The 18,177-nt window shown below is 37.6% G+C and overlaps 1 protein-coding gene across 3 annotated transcripts in view; it reads left to right on the forward strand.

Moving 5' to 3' along the window:
* The first annotated feature begins 220 nt into the window (after positions 1-220).
* Positions 221-18,177, forward strand: part of ARHGAP5 (Rho GTPase activating protein 5) — a 72,205-nt gene continuing 54,248 nt past the window's right edge. The window contains exons 1-2 of one of the 3 annotated variants that reach the window (XM_045802590.2): positions 221-356; positions 13,348-17,235. In XM_045802590.2, the coding sequence (XP_045658546.1) occupies positions 13,516-17,235 (3,720 nt within the window). In that variant the 5' untranslated portion in view covers positions 221-356; positions 13,348-13,515. Of the gene's footprint in view, positions 357-425; positions 740-13,347; positions 17,236-18,177 lie in introns of those variants that run through there. The other 2 variants (XM_045802591.2, XM_045802589.2) reach the window with 2 other exon arrangements.

The following is an 18,177-nucleotide window of genomic DNA, read 5'->3' on the forward strand; positions in this document are numbered from 1 at the left end:
GAACCAATGGGTGGGAGAGGCGGAGGAAGAAGGGGGAGGGGCAGAAGCCAATGGGGGAGCCCGGACGCGAGCGAGGACGCGGCCCCGCGCTTGCTCCCCTCCCTCCGGCCCGAGCGCTCGCGCCTTCCCAGGCTCCCCGGAGACGAGGGCAGGGGCGGGGCCCAGCCGTGCGCGCGGCGCGGGAGGCGCCGCGAGGTGAGGGCGGCGGGGGCGGGGAATTGTGGGGAGGGCGGTGCGGGTGCGCGCGCGGGCGCGCGCGCCCCGTCGAGGCTGCGCCGCCGCTCCGCCCCCGGCCGGGTGTGTGGCTGCGCGCGCGCGCGTGCGTTCCGGCGCTGCGCGCCGGGAGAGATGCTGAGGTAAAGTTCGGGAGAGAGGGAGAGAGATCCGTCAGCGTGAGGGAGCCCGAGTGGCCGCCATTACTGAGCCCGGCGCGGCGGCGGGCGCAGGGGAAGGGGGGAGGGACGGGGCCGCCGCTGGTGGCGGGAGGGAGGGTGGGAGGGTGGGTTACCCGGCCGCGGGAGCTGTAGGGCTTAAGGTTTCGGGGCGTGTGTGTTGGGGAGGGCGGGGGGGAGGTGGCTGAAGGGACGCGGCGCTTGGTGAGCGCGCCGGGGAAGAGAGGCGAGCAGAGAGTGGAGGAGGAGGCGGCGGCGGCGGGAGCGCTCCCCAGGAATGTCGCTGCCGCCGCCACCGCCGGGGCCGCTGCCGTTGAGGAGGAGACGGAGGAGACCGACGGTGTTAGGTAGGACCTTGCGATACCCGCTCCTCTGGGCCTGCCCGGTCGCCCCCTCCCTGACCGGGACCCTCCCGCCACCGCTGCCCCGCTCGGTCGCCGCCGCCGGTTGTAACCAGTTCAGGGCGCTGGGGCCCCGCAGTCACGGAGGGGAGCCTGGCGCTGCGCTCAGTCCTCGCAGGCCGAGCGGGGAGCGGCTGCTGCGGGGGGGATACGGTCGGCGTGAAGGGCAGAGAGGCCGGGGGAGGGGGCGCTTTCTCCACAGGTGACGCGGCCGGGGTCGGCGGAGGCCTGGTGGTGGCCGGGGATCGCTCCGGCCCCGCCAGGCGTCCGCTCTCGCCCGCCGCCCTCACTTGCCCTGCTCTCCGAGGGTACGTGGGGAGGGAAGGTGGCGGTGTCTGTTGGCTGGGTTGCTGCTGCTAACGAGTTCCACCTGGAAGGGGGAGAGGGGGTGGGCTCACATTCGCGGAAAGACAATCTTCGTTGCAAACTTAAGAGCCTTTCAGGAGGATCGGCCCTTTCACTTTTTCCCGATCTCCCTCACTCCTTGGGTTCTCTTCACCAATTTCCCATCTGCTGCGAAAGCTCGGGGTAGGGTGTGAGAAGTTGCACTGCGCAACCAAAACCCGGAGTCTTATCGGTTGACTGCGGCTGGGTTGAGGCTTTGATACTGAGTTTTTGCGGGAATAACCTCTAGATTCTCCCTCTTTGCACTAAAGAAAAGTATCGGGGTGGGGGGTGGGGAACCGCGCGGGAGCGCGCGCGCACTTATCCACACATAAATACTCACTCCCTCACACCCTCCCTCTTCAGCGTTATTAGAAATGCAAGTGAGGTGGAGGCCGTGGGTGTAGCTGGCGCCGAAAGGTGCTCGGAAGTAAAGACAAACTATTAGAATGTTTGGTAAAATTCCGAGAAAGTTGTGGGGAGACGCTTATACTTTTGCCATATGATAGAAATCCAGTTTTGGCTCATGCTTAATAAATGGAAATTGTAAGTGTTTTAAACCTAGACCAAGATGGGCATACAGATTATGTGTACGCCCATTTTTAAGTTTAAATTCCTAACGAAAATTTGCTTTTTCCCCCCCTTCTGTGATAGGAAACTACCATTTTTTGAACAGTCAAGTGTAAAACGGTGGACTACGTCGTTGTATTTACTGATCTTTGCCTTTGCTGCCTTCTACAGGTGTGGGGGGAGGGTTGTTGAGGGGAGGGGTTTGCCGTCTTCGCTTTAAACATCCAAAACCCGTACTCAATTTCAAAGTATATGGGGGGCGGGGAGTTATTTGCATTCAGGGCATTTGCATTCACTTCAGGAAGTATTTCTCAAAATCTCCATTTAAAATGGTTCTTCTGGCAAAAATTTGATCCAGATGCAACTATTTGGAAAAATACTTGGTTAAGATGTATTAGTAAAATATGTTTGGAGATGTTTTACTGTCCATTCCAGTTTATTTGACTTAAGTATGATAAAAATGTATTCTTAATGAGTAGATTTAGATATACATTTTATATGTGTAACCTACTGGCCAGTTACAGATTGAGGGTTTTATTTCCATTTTAAATTGCTTTCTCACTTTTGGCCTTTTCATCTATCCTTTCAGATTGACTCACATTTCCCATATCTGTAGTAGAGCAGAGGAAGAGTGTTAAGTGTGGAGCACCAAAAACTTGCATAGGCCTTAGAGCACTTTATGAATAAACATATATGATTGAAAAGCTGGGTATACCTGTGTATTTAACTCTCAAGAAAGGTGCTGTTGCGCTATTGATCTGATTGACTTAAAGCAGACTTTAGTCAGAAGGACACAGACGACTAGGTGACAGTTAATTTGGTTGTCCTGTGCAGGCTACATTTTTTTAAACCCTCTTCAGCATGTGTTATTTTACCATTCTTTGTGTACGTTCCTTATAAAAGCTTTGGGGAATGGGTGGGTTACACTTTGCTATAAGAAAGAATTGTCACAGAATTCTGGTATCTTTGTCATTTTTAAGCAGTTCACCCCATTTAAATTACTTTAGCAATTTAAAAAATGTACTGCAAAATTAACATTTTAAATTCTGTCACATCTCCAAAATGCTTTCAAATCCCTCCACGCACATACACTTTTTTCTGTTTGAAAAGCAGATTTAGTACACTTTTTTGGAGAAAATAATTATTTTGACTTGGAAAGTTAAGATTTTTTTTTAAAGAAATAAAAGACTATTTGCATTCCTTTTTTGAAATTGAAGTTGTGGTACAGCTTAGAAAATAGTTTGTAACTCAGTTTTTTAATACTGAAGGAAAGTTCTGTCTCAAGACTACTGAACTTTTTTCAACATTAGCAGGCCTTATGGTAAGTGTTGCCTTTTAGTATGAAATGGCATAGTGGAAGCTTTCTTGGTGGCTACAGAATAAGTTTCAAAGTACAGTTTCTATACAGATTTTTTTTTAAACTCCTTATAGAGCTGTGAGACCCATGATTTTTTCTTTGCACACCAGGAAGGTATGCAGATAATATAATTGACTCAAGAAGTGTTGTATGGTGTTTGTTTTAGTAATATCTGTGTTCCTAAAAAATGTTTGTAAAATACATTTAAAGTACACCAGGGGAGCTTGGTTTTCTGTAACGAATGGTGAAGAAACCTTGATAAAGTGATCCATCATTTGGTGACTTGAGTAATCAAGCTCCTATTTGTTTAAATGAAGGCTGTAGTTAATCATTTTCTCAAACCAGGAAAAACTATATTAGAAAATAAGAATAATAGTTAAGTGCTAAGAATTTTAAGTATCAACTTAATTGGTCTTAACACTCTGTTACTTGAACCCCTTATGGATTTTTCCTGGATGGCTTGAGACTTCCTCTGACAACCCATCAGCTGCTATTTTGTTTGTTAAATGTATTGTACTTAAATATAAGAATTCCTTTGAAAAAAATCTACATGTAAAGGAAACTTAAAGCCTTTGATTTGTAATTCATTAATTCATAATACCTTTATTTAGCATTTACTGTGTGCCTGGCCTTGGGGATACTAAGATATTAGAGATTGTGTAGCTTGAGCTTTAGTTGAAGGAGTAGTAACTGTAAAGGAGAAAATATGTACATATAAGTACTAAGAAGTGCAGAAAAGAGAACAGCTATTTCAGGTGCTCTTTGGGAATTATTTACAGAATAATCATTTGAAGTTGGATGTATTAATTGCAAAAAGGAGTTTGAATATAAGAGAGATGGTAAACAAGGTTGGTCTTTTTTCATTGTATTTTCGGGGTTGACCGTCTATGATACCTTAGATTTGCAGTAAAAATAGATTGTTAATGTTTGGTCTTGTCTTTGTGTTTGATTCCTTAGAACTATTGGGAATAAGAGTTATGTATAACTTCATAATTTTAGGGTTAAAATATGACCTGTGTGTGTCACTTGGTTAGATTCTCAAGCTTTTTTCATCGTGAAGAGTTAATGGTAAATGTGAATTTTCATTTTTCTAGCTTCATACTAGATTTAATCTAATTTGTTCCTGAACAATATTTTATTGAGCAGCTAGGGCACTGTGAATAATACAAGGAAATATAAAATGTTACTCCTTTAGAGGAGTTTATATCTTTGGTGGGGAGAGAGCTTGACAGTTTAAGAATGGGTAGATGCCAGCTCAAGATAGAGTAGAAGAGCCGTATAGAAGACAGGACACACTGATTTTTAAAATCAGTGTAAAGGAATTTAGATAAAGGAGATAAGATTTAGAAGTTGGGGAAGATTGGGATAAGTAAGAAAAAAGACAAGTAAGTTAATGGCACTGTGGACCAAAAGCACAGGGAAGTGAAGATAGATTGGCTGGTGAGGGGAAAACTAAGGTAAAAATTTAAGAGCATCAGTTTGTACCTTTTGAGTGAAATTGAAAGATTTGGGGAGAAGTATTAACACAAGGTTAATAGATGGACTGTTGGGGAAATAAACCATTTTTGTGTTACTCTTTATCTTCTTTGCTGTATTTGGCATTACTGGCAGCCTTGGAAAAACTTGTACATTGGTTCTGCTATAGTTTATTTTCTTCCTGTTGATCGTGTATTCTTTCTGATCCAAAATTTTGTTTCTTTCTATACTTACCTTTCAGAACCTAATAAAGACTTTTTATTTATTTATAAATAACAGAACAAAAACAGCCATAAATGATATTTAAATTGTTGGTTGACTGTTTAGAGAACTAGTGGAAAATGAACATTTCTACGGTCTGGGGAATTTAAAGATCCAGCTTTCTTCTTTATTAACTAAGTAACTAGATGTTTCTTATGAGAGTATTAAATGGTCTCTTAAATAATTTTCTTAAGTTTATGATCTTGAAATTTATGTTACTAATTTTGATGTTGCCTCATTTCATTTCTGTATTTTTGTTTTTCTTTAGAAATACTGTCACCTGAAACTCAGGTGACACCACCATCTGTTGCTGAAACTGATTAGTTTTTCGTTGAGAAACATTGACTCATTTGTCTTTATTTCTTACACAGTTAGCAGCCAGTCACCAAATTTCTTTTTCTTGAATTGTTCTCTCCGGTTCTGTGGTAGTTCAGGTGCTTTTAAGCCTCCAGTATTTGTCCATCTTTTGGGCTTGGTGCCTCAGCAAATCTAATTTTGTGTTCCATTTCTAGCTTATAATGATTTCTTAACTGCTTATTACAAGGTCTAACTCCTGCTTGCCCTTGAAGACCTTCTATAGTCATACCTTGTATCTCCAGAAATAAAATAAGAAATAAATCTACTTTTCAGCATGGCAGCTGTGCTTAACCACGCCACCCTAATCACACACCTGAAATTACTTCTTTTTAAAATTCAAATTCAGTTTATTTTTCAAAGTTGATTCAGATCCTTTCTCCTCACTGAAACTTAATCTATTCCGGGGGTCTGCAGGTTATGGCCTTTGGACCAGATTGGCCTTCTGTCCTGTTTTTGTATAATGGCTTTTTACATTTTGAAATGGTTGAGGATACAATTGAAAGAAGAATATTTTGTGATATGTTAAAATTATATGAAATTCAAATTTGTGTTCGTAAACACAACCATGGTCATTCATTTAAGTATCATTTGTGTCTGTTTTTGTTCTGTGGCAGCAGAGTTGAATAGTTACTAACAAGACACCGTATGGGATGCAAAGCCTAAAATATTTACTGTCTGGCCTTTTTACAGAAAAAGTTTTCCAAACGCTAATCTATTCCAACTTGCACTGATCCTTCATGTTTTTGAATTCCTATTGCATTTATCAGTTCCATGGTGTAGCACATTGCCTTTGTTTTCTCAGCTATGGTACCATAAAGTTTCTTTAAAAATTGTGGGGAAAGTGCTTTTGAGCCTTTTTTCCCCCCAATCTATACCTTCTTTTTAGTCTGTATGTCTTCCTAAGATTCTTATTCAACCTCTTAATGTTCCCCTCATTAAGAAGAGTGTTAAGCCTTACCTAATGTATTTTGTATAATGAAAATGATGATTTTCCTCTGGTATAGTATTATAATCTTCAATGTCAAATCATGACCTTCCCCTCACTTCTCTGTTCTCCAGTGAGAAGACCTCAGATTCTGGAAGGGAGGTGAACATACTCCTAGCGCTAGCTTAGTGGACTTCCCTATACTATACCTTTGTACCCTCAAAACCTCTGACATAAAGCTGAGATAGTAGCTAAGCACAGTAAATACTTAATGGATTGTTTACATAGGTTGATATAAATGAAATGACCTTTGGTTCTTCTCTTTTCACCACAGAGTGAGGACATGGTCTAGAAAGAGTTTAGAATAACTTCACCCAAAGGCCTTGGACAAAACATGTTGTTAGAGGAAAGTGTTGATTAAATAATAGGGTAGTTAATCTGTTTGGAAATAGTTTAGGTCATCAATTTTCAAATATCTTCTGCAGTGAAACCTTTTTTCAAGCAATAAATACTTGAAATATCAAAAGATAAAAATGAATAAAAGCAGAATTGTCTTTGTTGAGTAGGGCTTGAGGTGCTTCCAGAGTACTGCCTACTTCGACCCTCCTGGATCCTCTTGGAGGTACTTCCATTGAGTCTTCAGGCTTACCTTATTTGTGTTAACAAGCAGACTGTTGGTCTTGAAAAAAGGGTGTGGCTTTTTTATATTAGAATATACTGCTATATTAATAGTCTTTGGGCCCATAGCATTGTTGTAATTTTTAATTTTGACTACAGATATGGCTTCAGGATTGCCTGGTGGTTTAGGATCTGAGTCTGGAAATTGACCCATTTAGTCATCAAATGTTTGAGTACCCACTATGTGTCAGACACTGTTCAGGGTGTTGGGTATATGGTAAAACAAACAACTATAACCAAAAAAACAATAAAATCTCCATCCCAACATAGTTTAATCCTGAATCCTACCAAGATATGCTTCCGGGTTATTTAGTCACTACGTAAGTTGTTGAAATTTTTAATAGATTCTCTTTTCATTCACTTGATTATAGTTTTGTGTAAAGACCAGTTCATAGGAGTGATGTCTTTAGCATTCCATTCAGCCTTAAGATTATGTGCATATGTGGTAGAAAACTTGGTCAAAGACAATATTATGGAATATAATTGACTTTTCTACAGGTATTACATTGTTCTTACTTAGTTATCATGTATGTTAGAATGGCTTTCCTCTTCTAATTTTTCACAGCATTGGTAAATTTGTTGAGAATGAGCAGCATTAAGAAAAGTAATACTATATTAATATTGTACCATACTCATCCTTAGTTCAGGTGATACTTTTATTAAGCTAGTCTAGATTGCCTGAGGTTGTGAAATATATGACAATCTTTGGGCTTTGAATCTTTGTTTTCTCAAATATTTATTTATATAAGGGATATTTTATTTGATGTAAAGAAGATGGAACGTGTAATTACAAAGATCCTTCTATGTAATTAGGTCTTGAAAATGTAATAATAATTATAATATTTGTGATTCTAAAAAATATTTCAAAAACAAAAAATAGATGGTTATTCTGGCTGAATATATTATAGATCATAGTCTTCATTCTGATGGCTTAATTTTTGACTTTTTTGGGACGTTGAAATACATGTGCATTTCCTCCATTAATAGCTTTTTTTTTTTTTTTTTAGATTTATTTATTTTAGAGAGCAAAAGCATGAGAGCACGGGGAGGGGTAGAAGGAGAGGGAGGGGGAGAGAGAATTTTAAGCATGCTCTGCCTAGCACAGAGCCCGAGGTAGGGCTCAATCTCACTAACCTTGAAATCACTACCTGAGCTGAAACCAGTACACTCAGCTGACTGAATCACCCGCATGCCCCTCCATTAATAGCTTTAGAAAACCTTTTAGATTAGTATATTACAGTGCTTATTTAGTAAACATAATGTGATTTCCTCTTTTTTTTTTGGCCAAAGAATTAAGAACATTTTCATTTTAATATTTATTAGGATTCATGCATTTTTTCAGTAGCTACTGTGTAGGAAGCACTGTTGGAGGCTTTTGGAATACATTGATGAAATAAAGATTTATGCCTTTGTGGATCTTTATTAAATATGGTCTGGGGTGGGGAGAGGGATAGAGTTAATGACAAGTAATAAATAAGTTGTACAGTAACTTAGGAATTAAGGGGCAAGGAAGATTTGGGGGCTTATTGGGGAAAGTAAGCGTGAAGGCAGAGACATGCTGTGAAACAGGGTTCCTCAGTGTGACTGGAGCAGAATGAGAATGGGAGAATATATGAGAGTAGGTCAGAAAGCAAGATATGGTTGGAGAAAGTATATCTTATACTATCCCATAGAAGGGATTTGACTTTGACTTTTAGGAGCCTCTGGAGGGTTTTGGGCCTAAGAATAGGAAGCTCAGACTTAATGTTTTAAAAGAAACTCTGGCTACTCTTGTAGTAATAGACAGGGGAATGGGAGCAGGAGTGGAAGCCTTTGGAATAATCTGGGGCCGGATATGATGATGGATAGGGTCAGAATTAGAGCAATAAATCTAATGAGAAGTGATAAATTCTCAATATATTTTGAAGATAGGACCCATGGGAATTTCCTGACAAAGTATAACAAAGGTATAAAATAATTTTAAATCACACCTTTTATTTATGAATGCAAGCTTTGTGAGAAGGTACAAAACAAATTTTGGTTTAAGTCCAGAATTACTAAGAATAGATTTTTCCTAGGTTCCTTGTAGAACTTAAAAATTTTTCTTGCAGAAAGCCACTTCATGTTATTAAAACTCATTAAAAGGAACATGTTGTGTTTGAATGGCTTAGTCACATATCTTAGAAAACTCAGTCGTATAGATGCCTTCAGTTTTAAGACAATTTTAGGGACCACTCAAGAAGAATATTGGGCAGATAGTTGCTCTCTCCCTCCAACTCTCCGTCACCTGTAGTTATACTCAAATTATACATTGCTGTTAATTTCTGGGAAGGTGCTTAATCTAAACATTTCCTTGAAATGGTTATAAGGTAAACTTAAAGGTAGAATGAGAAAGAAACTGCATTGCTGGGGCACCTGGGTGGCTCAATTGGTTGAGTCAGCCTCCGGCTCAGGTCATGATCCTGGGGTCCTGGGATCTAGCCCTACCTCAGGCTCCCTGCTTGGTGGGAGTCGGCTTCTCCCTCTGCCCCCCCCCCCCCCCGCCCTGCTCCTTTTTCTCTCTCTCTCAAATAAATAAAATCTTAAAAAGAAAAAAAGATACTGCATTGCAAATTGTTGAAAGGCAGTACTGCTTAAGAAAATAAAGATTGGTCATCTAGAGACTCCTTTAAACTGGTTAGTTTTGAGTAGATCATTGCTACTTTTGTCATGGTTTCTTCAAGGGTAAAAATACGAGAAAATGAGAACAAATTACATGAAAGTAAAGTCACATCAGAAATCGGAAAGTTGTATGGATCAACATAATCAAATATTATCATTAAACATTTGAAAGGAATTTTCAAATTAAATCAAATGGCCTCCATATAGATATTTGCCATTAGTTTATTACTAGGAGCACACACACAAAAAAAGGGGATTCTTTTTTTTTTTTTTTTTTTAAATCAGTGCAGAAGAAAAACTACCTTTGTTAGTTAATGGACAGTAATTTTGACCTGGATGTTGAGAGCCAGTGGATAATTCATGTATGTATAAATACTCCAGGTGGCTGAAATTAAATGCCCTTACAACCTGTCACAGCCAAACTCATGAAAGCTCTCTTTCTCCCGTGAGCTGGTAATACCGTACTCACCCAAACAAATAGCAAAATGTTTTTGAGGGCAGGTGATGACAGTTATTTTTCTATTCTCTTGGTTTCTCAAACTTTTTTAAACTCTGGAAAAACTTCTTTTTTTTTTTTTTAATATTAAAGCTTTTGGAAAAAAATTTGGAGAGATCTTTTGAAATCTGTAAGTCAGATAAAGCATGTATTGCTATGATGATTGAGTCGGAGGGAGAGAACAACTATTTGTCCAATATTCTTTACCACCAGTAGGTGAAAAAAATTTCCACCACTGTTTGGAAATCACTTTGTAGTGACTCATGACATAAGCTTTGGAGATGATTTCAAAATAACCAGCAGGTAGCCTTCCTGAAAGAAGAACATGGATGTTCCTCAGTGTGTAATTGATAATTTACTGTGAATTTGGTGTGAAAACCATAAGTGTCACACAAAGCTACCTTCGTTTTTAATTTAAAATTTAATATTCATGATTCAGAGCCTGCCACTATCAAATTTATTAGGATGTGTGTTGAAACCTCAGTATTAAAATTTATCCTCAATATAATAGTTCTATTTCTCATTAGATAAAAAGCCTTCCGGAAGAGGTGATAACTTCATGCCTCCACTCATTTTCATTTAATTTTAAGGTCCTTTTCTTTCTGTAGCTTTTAAAATACACTTTGTGTTAAGAGTATTTTCATTTCTGCTTACACTCTATAACTTAGAAAGGTATCTCAGTATTCTGCGGTATATGCTGTAGGAGAGCAGGAATGTTTCTTTTAATGTGTTTGGAATAAGCATTTAAGAGAAATGAATAAAGAAGTGGCTGTTAAGGCAAGGGATTAGGTTTGTAGTAGAGAATTTTCTGTTAATAGTCAGGTTCATATGACTTTGTACCAATAACCTTCCTATTAACTTTGTGTGTCTTAAACTGAAAGGCGGGGGACAGTCTCTCTCTCTTTTTTTTTTTTTTAAAGATTTTGTTTATTTATTTGACAGAGAGACAGCGAGAGAGGGAACACAAGCAGGGGGAGTGGGAAAGGAAGAAGCAGGCTCCCAGCGGAGCAGGGAGCCCGACGCGGGGCTCAATCCCAGGACCCTGGGATCACGACCTGAGCCAAAGGCAGACGCTTAACAACTGAGCCACCCAGGCGCCCCAGGGGAACAATCTTATATGTCTTTGAATTGCTCTTAGTTTTCAGAATAGATTTTTGTTTAATAAAGAGCCACATGTAGTGCTAGTGTTTATACTGTTCAACATGAAAATTATGAAATTCTCCAGAGTAATCACTAGGTATGTTTTCTTTTGATGTATATCTTAAAGTGTATTGTCTGTAGTTTTCTGCTTTTCTAGTAGGAAGGAAAGGTAGACTTTGTGTTTTACTGTGTGTTTTCAATGTTTTTCTTAATTGTTATAGAATCATTGTGCTGTTTTCATGAACTAATTTCGTTTTGCCTTTTTTATCACTGTGTATAACTTTGTTATCCAGTTCATTCACTTTATTTTCTAATCAGTAAATACAAATATTCTCTTATGCAGTTTAGGTAAAGAAAGTTAAACCTAGTGCTGGGTGCAAGTACCCAGTTTAGCCAGATTAAGATTTTTTAGAAGTTCTACTAATGAAAAAGAGTTAATAGGATTGGATGGGACTGCCCTAATTTCTTTTACTTGTAATTATTGTATATATTGCTGCCACATAAATATTTTTAAGTCACAAGTCTGATCATTTTTAGAAAAAATCTTTTGACAGCTTCACTGGTCTCAAGAATCAAACTAACACAGAACTCTAATACTTAAAACTCTTATTGTTTGCTAGGCACTTAACATTTAAAAAAATGATTTAGTTCTTAAATTCGTATAGATATGCGGCCCCATTTTATAGGTGGGGAAACCATGACACAAAGCAGTTTCAGTTATACTGGTGTCATAAACTCATAACTAATAGATTTGAAATCAGTTATATTTATTCATGGTTTTCTACTTCCTGTGTTGCTCCTTCAACAGGATTATTTTATTATGAAAGTGGATATAAATGCTTTGCTTGAATATCATACGGCAGATATTACTAATATTTGTAGTTGAGGCTAATAGAATACACTTCAGAAATACAAAAGTAAATGTGAAATTTTAATTTTTAATATTATTTTACCAGAAATATTTGTCATAATTTTAAGTTATAATAATTTAATCATTAGTTGTTAGTATAGTAAGTGTATAGTATAATTTGAATAGGTGTTTACTTACAATTGAGGTCAATGGTGGTTCCTTTCTTACCTCTTTTTTTTTTTCTATGTTCTTTTTTTCTATGTTCTTTGCCTTTATTTTGTCTGGATTGAAGACAGTTTTCATGTATATTGATGTACACGACTGGACATTTTCCCTGTTGTGTGACACTTTGACATGGTGGAAATGATGTATTTTAATTCAACCTCAAAAGAGTGTGAATAATCTACAAATAAAATTTTTATAAAAGACTGATTCATTGCTTTCACGTAAATAACCTAAACTAAATTACATGCAACTCTTCAAGGTTATTTCATGTTACTGGTATATCAAATAATTCTAAAAGATTGTCTCAAGTATATAATCTCAGAATTCTTTAGCTTGGTGCTACTCAAAATGTGGTCCATGAGCTTTTGTAATTGTTTTGAGAGGAAATGAATATAGAAATCAAGAACATTTAGAAATAGTTGGACAGTAATTTTATGTCCCTTAAATCTAATTGGGATTTGGAGTTTTTTAAAAATTTCATTTATTGGGTTTTGCAAAACTGGACTTGCAGTTATGAAAGAAAAATGGATCCTTCACTTTGATAGTTTGGGAAACATTGGTCTAGTTAAATACTCTTGGTATCTGTAGTAACTGTCCATTTCTGTTTTCCTGTTGAAGTATTTGAATATTTTAAATTTGTTTTGGGGCATAAAATTTGATAGATTTTGCAGGAGTGTGTTGAAACTTTATGAAAAATTTTATTTGTAAAATCTTCTTAAATGAGATTCTGTGTTAGGGAACAAGTTTTGAGGAACAGTGTAATAGAAAGCAGGTTGTTTTTGAAAGTTGTGAGGGAGTTGTTACGGCAGCTAGTACATTTAATTATCAATAAACATAGTCTGTAGTCACAGAAGGCAGGAAAATTGAAGGAGAGAAAAAGACTAGTTATTTCTTCAAACTTATAGGAAGGGGTAGAGACAAAATGCACATTTGGTATATAGGGGCTTATTTTAAATTTTTTGAGACATTACCTTAAATTATGTGTGTAGTTATTTTAATCGTTAGATTTGTCTTAAATTTTGAAGTCATCTTGCTTTATAACAGTAAATCATAAGCAGTCTTTATGGTGGTTTCCTAAAATACGTGTAATATTTGTTGTTAATGTCTATAGTTCTTTGTTATGAATATCATTAGTGTGTTTATAATGTAATGTGAAATTCATGATTAAGTTTTGTCCTTTTTTTCCTCTTTCTAGGAAGATGATCCATATGATCTTGAAGACCTTTCTGCACAGAAATGAGGGAAGTACAAAGAACCAAATTTAGTTCTGAACTTTGGGATCTGTATTTTGAGATGATTTTATTTTCAGAATGAGAAGTCTATCTGGTTATCTTTATGAATGTAGAGACATGAGAAGAGAGTTATGATGGCAAAAAACAAAGAGCCTCGCCCCCCATCCTATACTATCAGTGTAGTTGGACTCTCTGGGACTGAAAAAGACAAAGGTAACTGTGGAGTTGGAAAGTCTTGTTTGTGCAATAGATTTGTACGCTCAAAAGCAGATGAATATTACCCAGAGCATACTTCTGTGCTTAGCACCATTGACTTTGGAGGACGAGTAGTAAACAATGATCACTTTTTGTACTGGGGTGACATAACACAAAATGGTGAAGATGGAGTAGAATGCAAAATTCATGTCATTGAACAAACAGAGTTCATTGATGACCAGACTTTCTTGCCTCATCGGAGTACGAATTTGCAACCATATATAAAACGTGCAGCTGCCTCTAAATTGCAGTCAGCAGAAAAACTAATGTACATTTGCACTGATCAACTGGGCTTGGAGCAAGACTTTGAACAGAAGCAAATGCCTGAAGGGAAGCTCAATGTAGATGGATTTTTACTGTGCATTGATGTGAGTCAGGGATGCAATAGGAAGTTTGATGATCAACTTAAATTTGTGAATAATCTTTTTGTCCAACTATCAAAATCAAAAAAACCTGTAATAATAGCAGCAACTAAATGTGATGAATGCGTGGATCACTATCTTAGAGAAGTTCAGGCATTTGCTTCAAACAAAAAGAACCTTCTTGTAGTGGAAACATCAGCACGATTTAATGTCAACATTGAGACATGTTTCACTGCACTGGTACAAATGTTGGATAAAACTCGTGGCAAGCCTAAAATTATTCCCTATCTGGATGCTTATAAAACACAGCGACAACTTGTTGTCACAGCAACAGATAAGTTTGAAAAACTTGTGCAGACTGTGAGAGATTATCATGCAACTTGGAAAACTGTTAGTAATAAATTAAAAAATCATCCTGATTATGAAGAATACATCAACTTAGAGGGAACAAGAAAGGCCAGAAATACATTTTCAAAACATATAGAACAACTTAAACAAGAACATATAAGAAAAAGGAGAGAAGAATATATAAATACTTTACCAAGAGCTTTTAACACTCTTTTGCCAAACCTAGAAGAGATTGAACATTTGAATTGGTCAGAAGCTTTGAAGTTAATGGAAAAAAGAGCAGATTTTCAGTTATGTTTTGTGGTGCTAGAAAAAACACCTTGGGATGAAACTGACCATATAGATAAAATTAATGATAGACGAATCCCATTTGACCTCCTGGGCACTTTAGAAGCTGAAAAGGTTTATCAGAACCACGTACAACATCTAATATCAGAGAAGAGAAGGGTAGAAATGAAGGAAAAATTCAAAAAGACTTTGGAAAAAATTCAATTCATTTCACCTGGGCAGCCATGGGAAGAAGTTATGTGCTTTGTTATGGAGGATGAAGCCTTCAAATATATCACTGAGGCTGATAGCAAAGAGGTGTATGGTAGGCATCAGCGAGAAATAGTTGAAAAAGCCAAAGAAGAGTTTCAGGAAATGCTTTTTGAGCACTCTGAACTTTTTTATGATTTAGATCTTAATGCAACACCTAGTTCAGATAAAATGAGTGAAATTCATACAGTTTTGAGTGAAGAGCCTAGATATAAAGCTTTACAGAAACTTGCACCTGATAGGGAATCTCTTCTACTTAAGCACATAGGGTTTGTTTATCATCCCACTAAAGAAACCTGTCTTAGTGGCCAAAATTGTACGGACATCAAAGTGGAGCAATTACTTGCTAGTAGACTTTTACAGTTGGATCATGGCCGCTTACGGTTGTATCATGATAGTACCAGTATAGATAAAGTTAACCTTTTCATTTTAGGGAAGGATGGCCTTGCTCAAGAACTAGCAAATGAGATAAGAACACAATCCACTGATGATGAGTATGCCTTAGATGGAAAAATTTATGAACTTGATCTTCGGCCAGTTGATGCCAAGTCGCCTTACTTCTTAAGTCAATTGTGGACTGCCGCCTTTAAACCACATGGGTGCTTCTGTGTATTTAATTCCATTGAGTCACTGAATTTTATTGGGGAATTTATTGGAAAAATAAGAACTGAAGCTACTCAGATCAGAAAAGATAAGTACATGGCTAATCTTCCATTTACTTTAATTCTGGCTAATCAGAGAGATTCTATGAGTAAGAATCTACCAATTCTCAGGCACCAAGGGCAGCAGTTGGCAAACAAGTTACAATGCCCTTTTGTAGATGTACCTCCTGGTACATATCCTCGTAAATTTAATGAAACCCAAATAAAGCAAGCTCTCAGAGGAGTATTAGAATCAGTTAAGCATAATTTAGATGTGGTGAGCCCAGTTCCCACCAGTAAGGATGTATCAGAAGCTGACCTGAGAATTGTCATGTGTGCCATGTGTGGTGATCCCTTTAGTGTGGATCTTATTCTTTCACCCTTCCTTGATTCTCATTCTTGTAGTGCTGCTCAAGCTGGACAAAATAATTCCCTAATGCTTGATAAAATAATTGGTGAAAAAAGGAGGAGAATACAGATTACAATTTTATCATACCATTCTTCAATTGGAGTAAGGAAAGATGAACTGGTTCATGGGTATATATTAGTTTATTCTGCCAAACGGAAAGCATCAATGGGCATGCTTCGAGCATTTCTGTCAGAAGTTCAGGACACCATTCCTGTACAGCTGGTGGCAGTTACCGACAGCCAAGCAGATTTTTTTGAAAATGAGGCCATCAAGGAATTAATGACTGAAGGAGAACACATTGCAACTGAGATCACTGCTAAATTTACAGCACTGTATTCTTTATCTCAGTATCATCGGCAAACTGAGGTCTTTACACTGTTTTTCAGTGATGTTCTAGAGAAAAAAAATATGATAGAAAATTCCTATTTATCTGATACTACAAGGGAATCAACTCATCCAAGTGAGGATGTTTTTCTACCATCTCCCAGAGACTGTTTTCCATACAACAACTACCCTGATTCAGATGATGATACAGAAGCACCCCCTCCTTATAGCCCGATTGGAGATGATGTACAGTTGCTTCCAACACCTAGTGACCGTTCTAGATATAGATTAGATTTAGAAGGAAATGAGTATCCTATTCATAGCACCCCAAACTGTCATGACCATGAACGCAACCATAAAGTGCCTCCACCTATTAAACCTAAACCAGTTGTACCTAAGACAAATGTGAAAAAACTGGATCCAAATCTTGTAAAAACAATTGAAGCTGGTATTGGTAAAAATCCAAGAAAACAGACTTCCCGGGTGCCTTTGGCACATCCTGAAGATATGGATCCTTCAGATAACTATGCGGAACCCATTGACACAATTTTCAAACAGAAGGGCTATTCTGATGAGACATACGTTGTCCCAGATGATAGTCAGACTCGCATTATTAAAATTCGAAACTCATTTGTAAATAACACCCAAGGAGATGAAGAAAATGGATTTTCTGATAGAACGTCAAAAAGTCATGGGGAAAGGAGACCTTCAAAATACAAATACAAATCTAAAACCCTGTTTAGTAAAGCCAAGTCGTACTATAGAAGAACACATTCAGATGCAAGTGATGATGAGGCTTTTACCACTTCTAAAACAAAAAGAAAAGGAAGACATCGTGGAAGTGAAGAAGATCCACTTCTTTCTCCTGTTGAAACTTGGAAAGGTGGTATTGATAATCCTGCAATCACTTCAGACCAGGAGTTAGATGATAAGAAAATGAAGAAGAAAACCCACAAAGTAAAAGAAGATAAAAAGGTAAGCTTAACTCATAGTAAGTGATATTTATAAAGATGTTTGTTTTTGCCTTTTATAATACGTATTTTTTTTAAGATAATTTGACATCATTGAGAACTTAGGATACCTTATATGATTCAGTAAATATAATTAGCAACTCTAATTTTCTGAGTATTTTGTGAGGGTGAATTATTTTCATTACTTTTTAAATTGCCTTCTTTTTACTTGTGCCTTATTTAGTGTAGAAGTTTGAATTCATATTCTTCATTATAATCATTCTAGGTGAATATGTTTGTTTTCCTAATAGAAACCCAGATATAGAGTGATTTTGCTCTTTTTTGTTTGTAAACAAACAAAATTTATCTCTTTTTGCCTTCTTGACCTATCAGTTTTGCAAAATTAATTTGATATACCTGTCTCATTCAAGGATATTAACAATAGAGTCAAACTAATAATTTGTAATATTGGAAATGTACTAACAGTTCTAGGAATCTTTTTTGTGGATGGTGGTGTTTTGCCTAAAGACATGCAGAATATTTTCTGAAGTTTGAGTTGTAGCATTCTAAGTAGCAGTATCTGTTTTCAGTAAATAGTAATTTACCTGATGGTATTAAGCACTAAAAACTTAAATATGTATGCTAAGTTGCATTTAATCATTTTCATTATATCTGTCACAGTGGTACTTCAGCACCTTCACTTTTATAGTATTCTTGACTCTTGAGTGTGCACAAACTTTGTTCAAGATTTTTATGGTTTTAAGATAGCTTTCAGCAGGCTTTTATTCTCCATATTGATAGTTTCTTCATCACTTAACGTTTATAGTCTTAATACATGTTTACTACAGGTACTCTCAACACATGCTACTAGCTAAATATCTTTGGCATCTTTCATCCTCCACCTATTATCACTAGTTCTCCATATACATTTTATCACTGCCCAGAAACTTCAGCATTTTTTCTCAAT

This window comes from Ursus americanus, chromosome 35 (assembly GCF_024610735.1).
Source record: "Ursus americanus isolate L20-20 chromosome 35, mUrsAme1.1.p, whole genome shotgun sequence".
Classification (NCBI taxonomy): Eukaryota; Metazoa; Chordata; class Mammalia; order Carnivora; family Ursidae; genus Ursus; species Ursus americanus.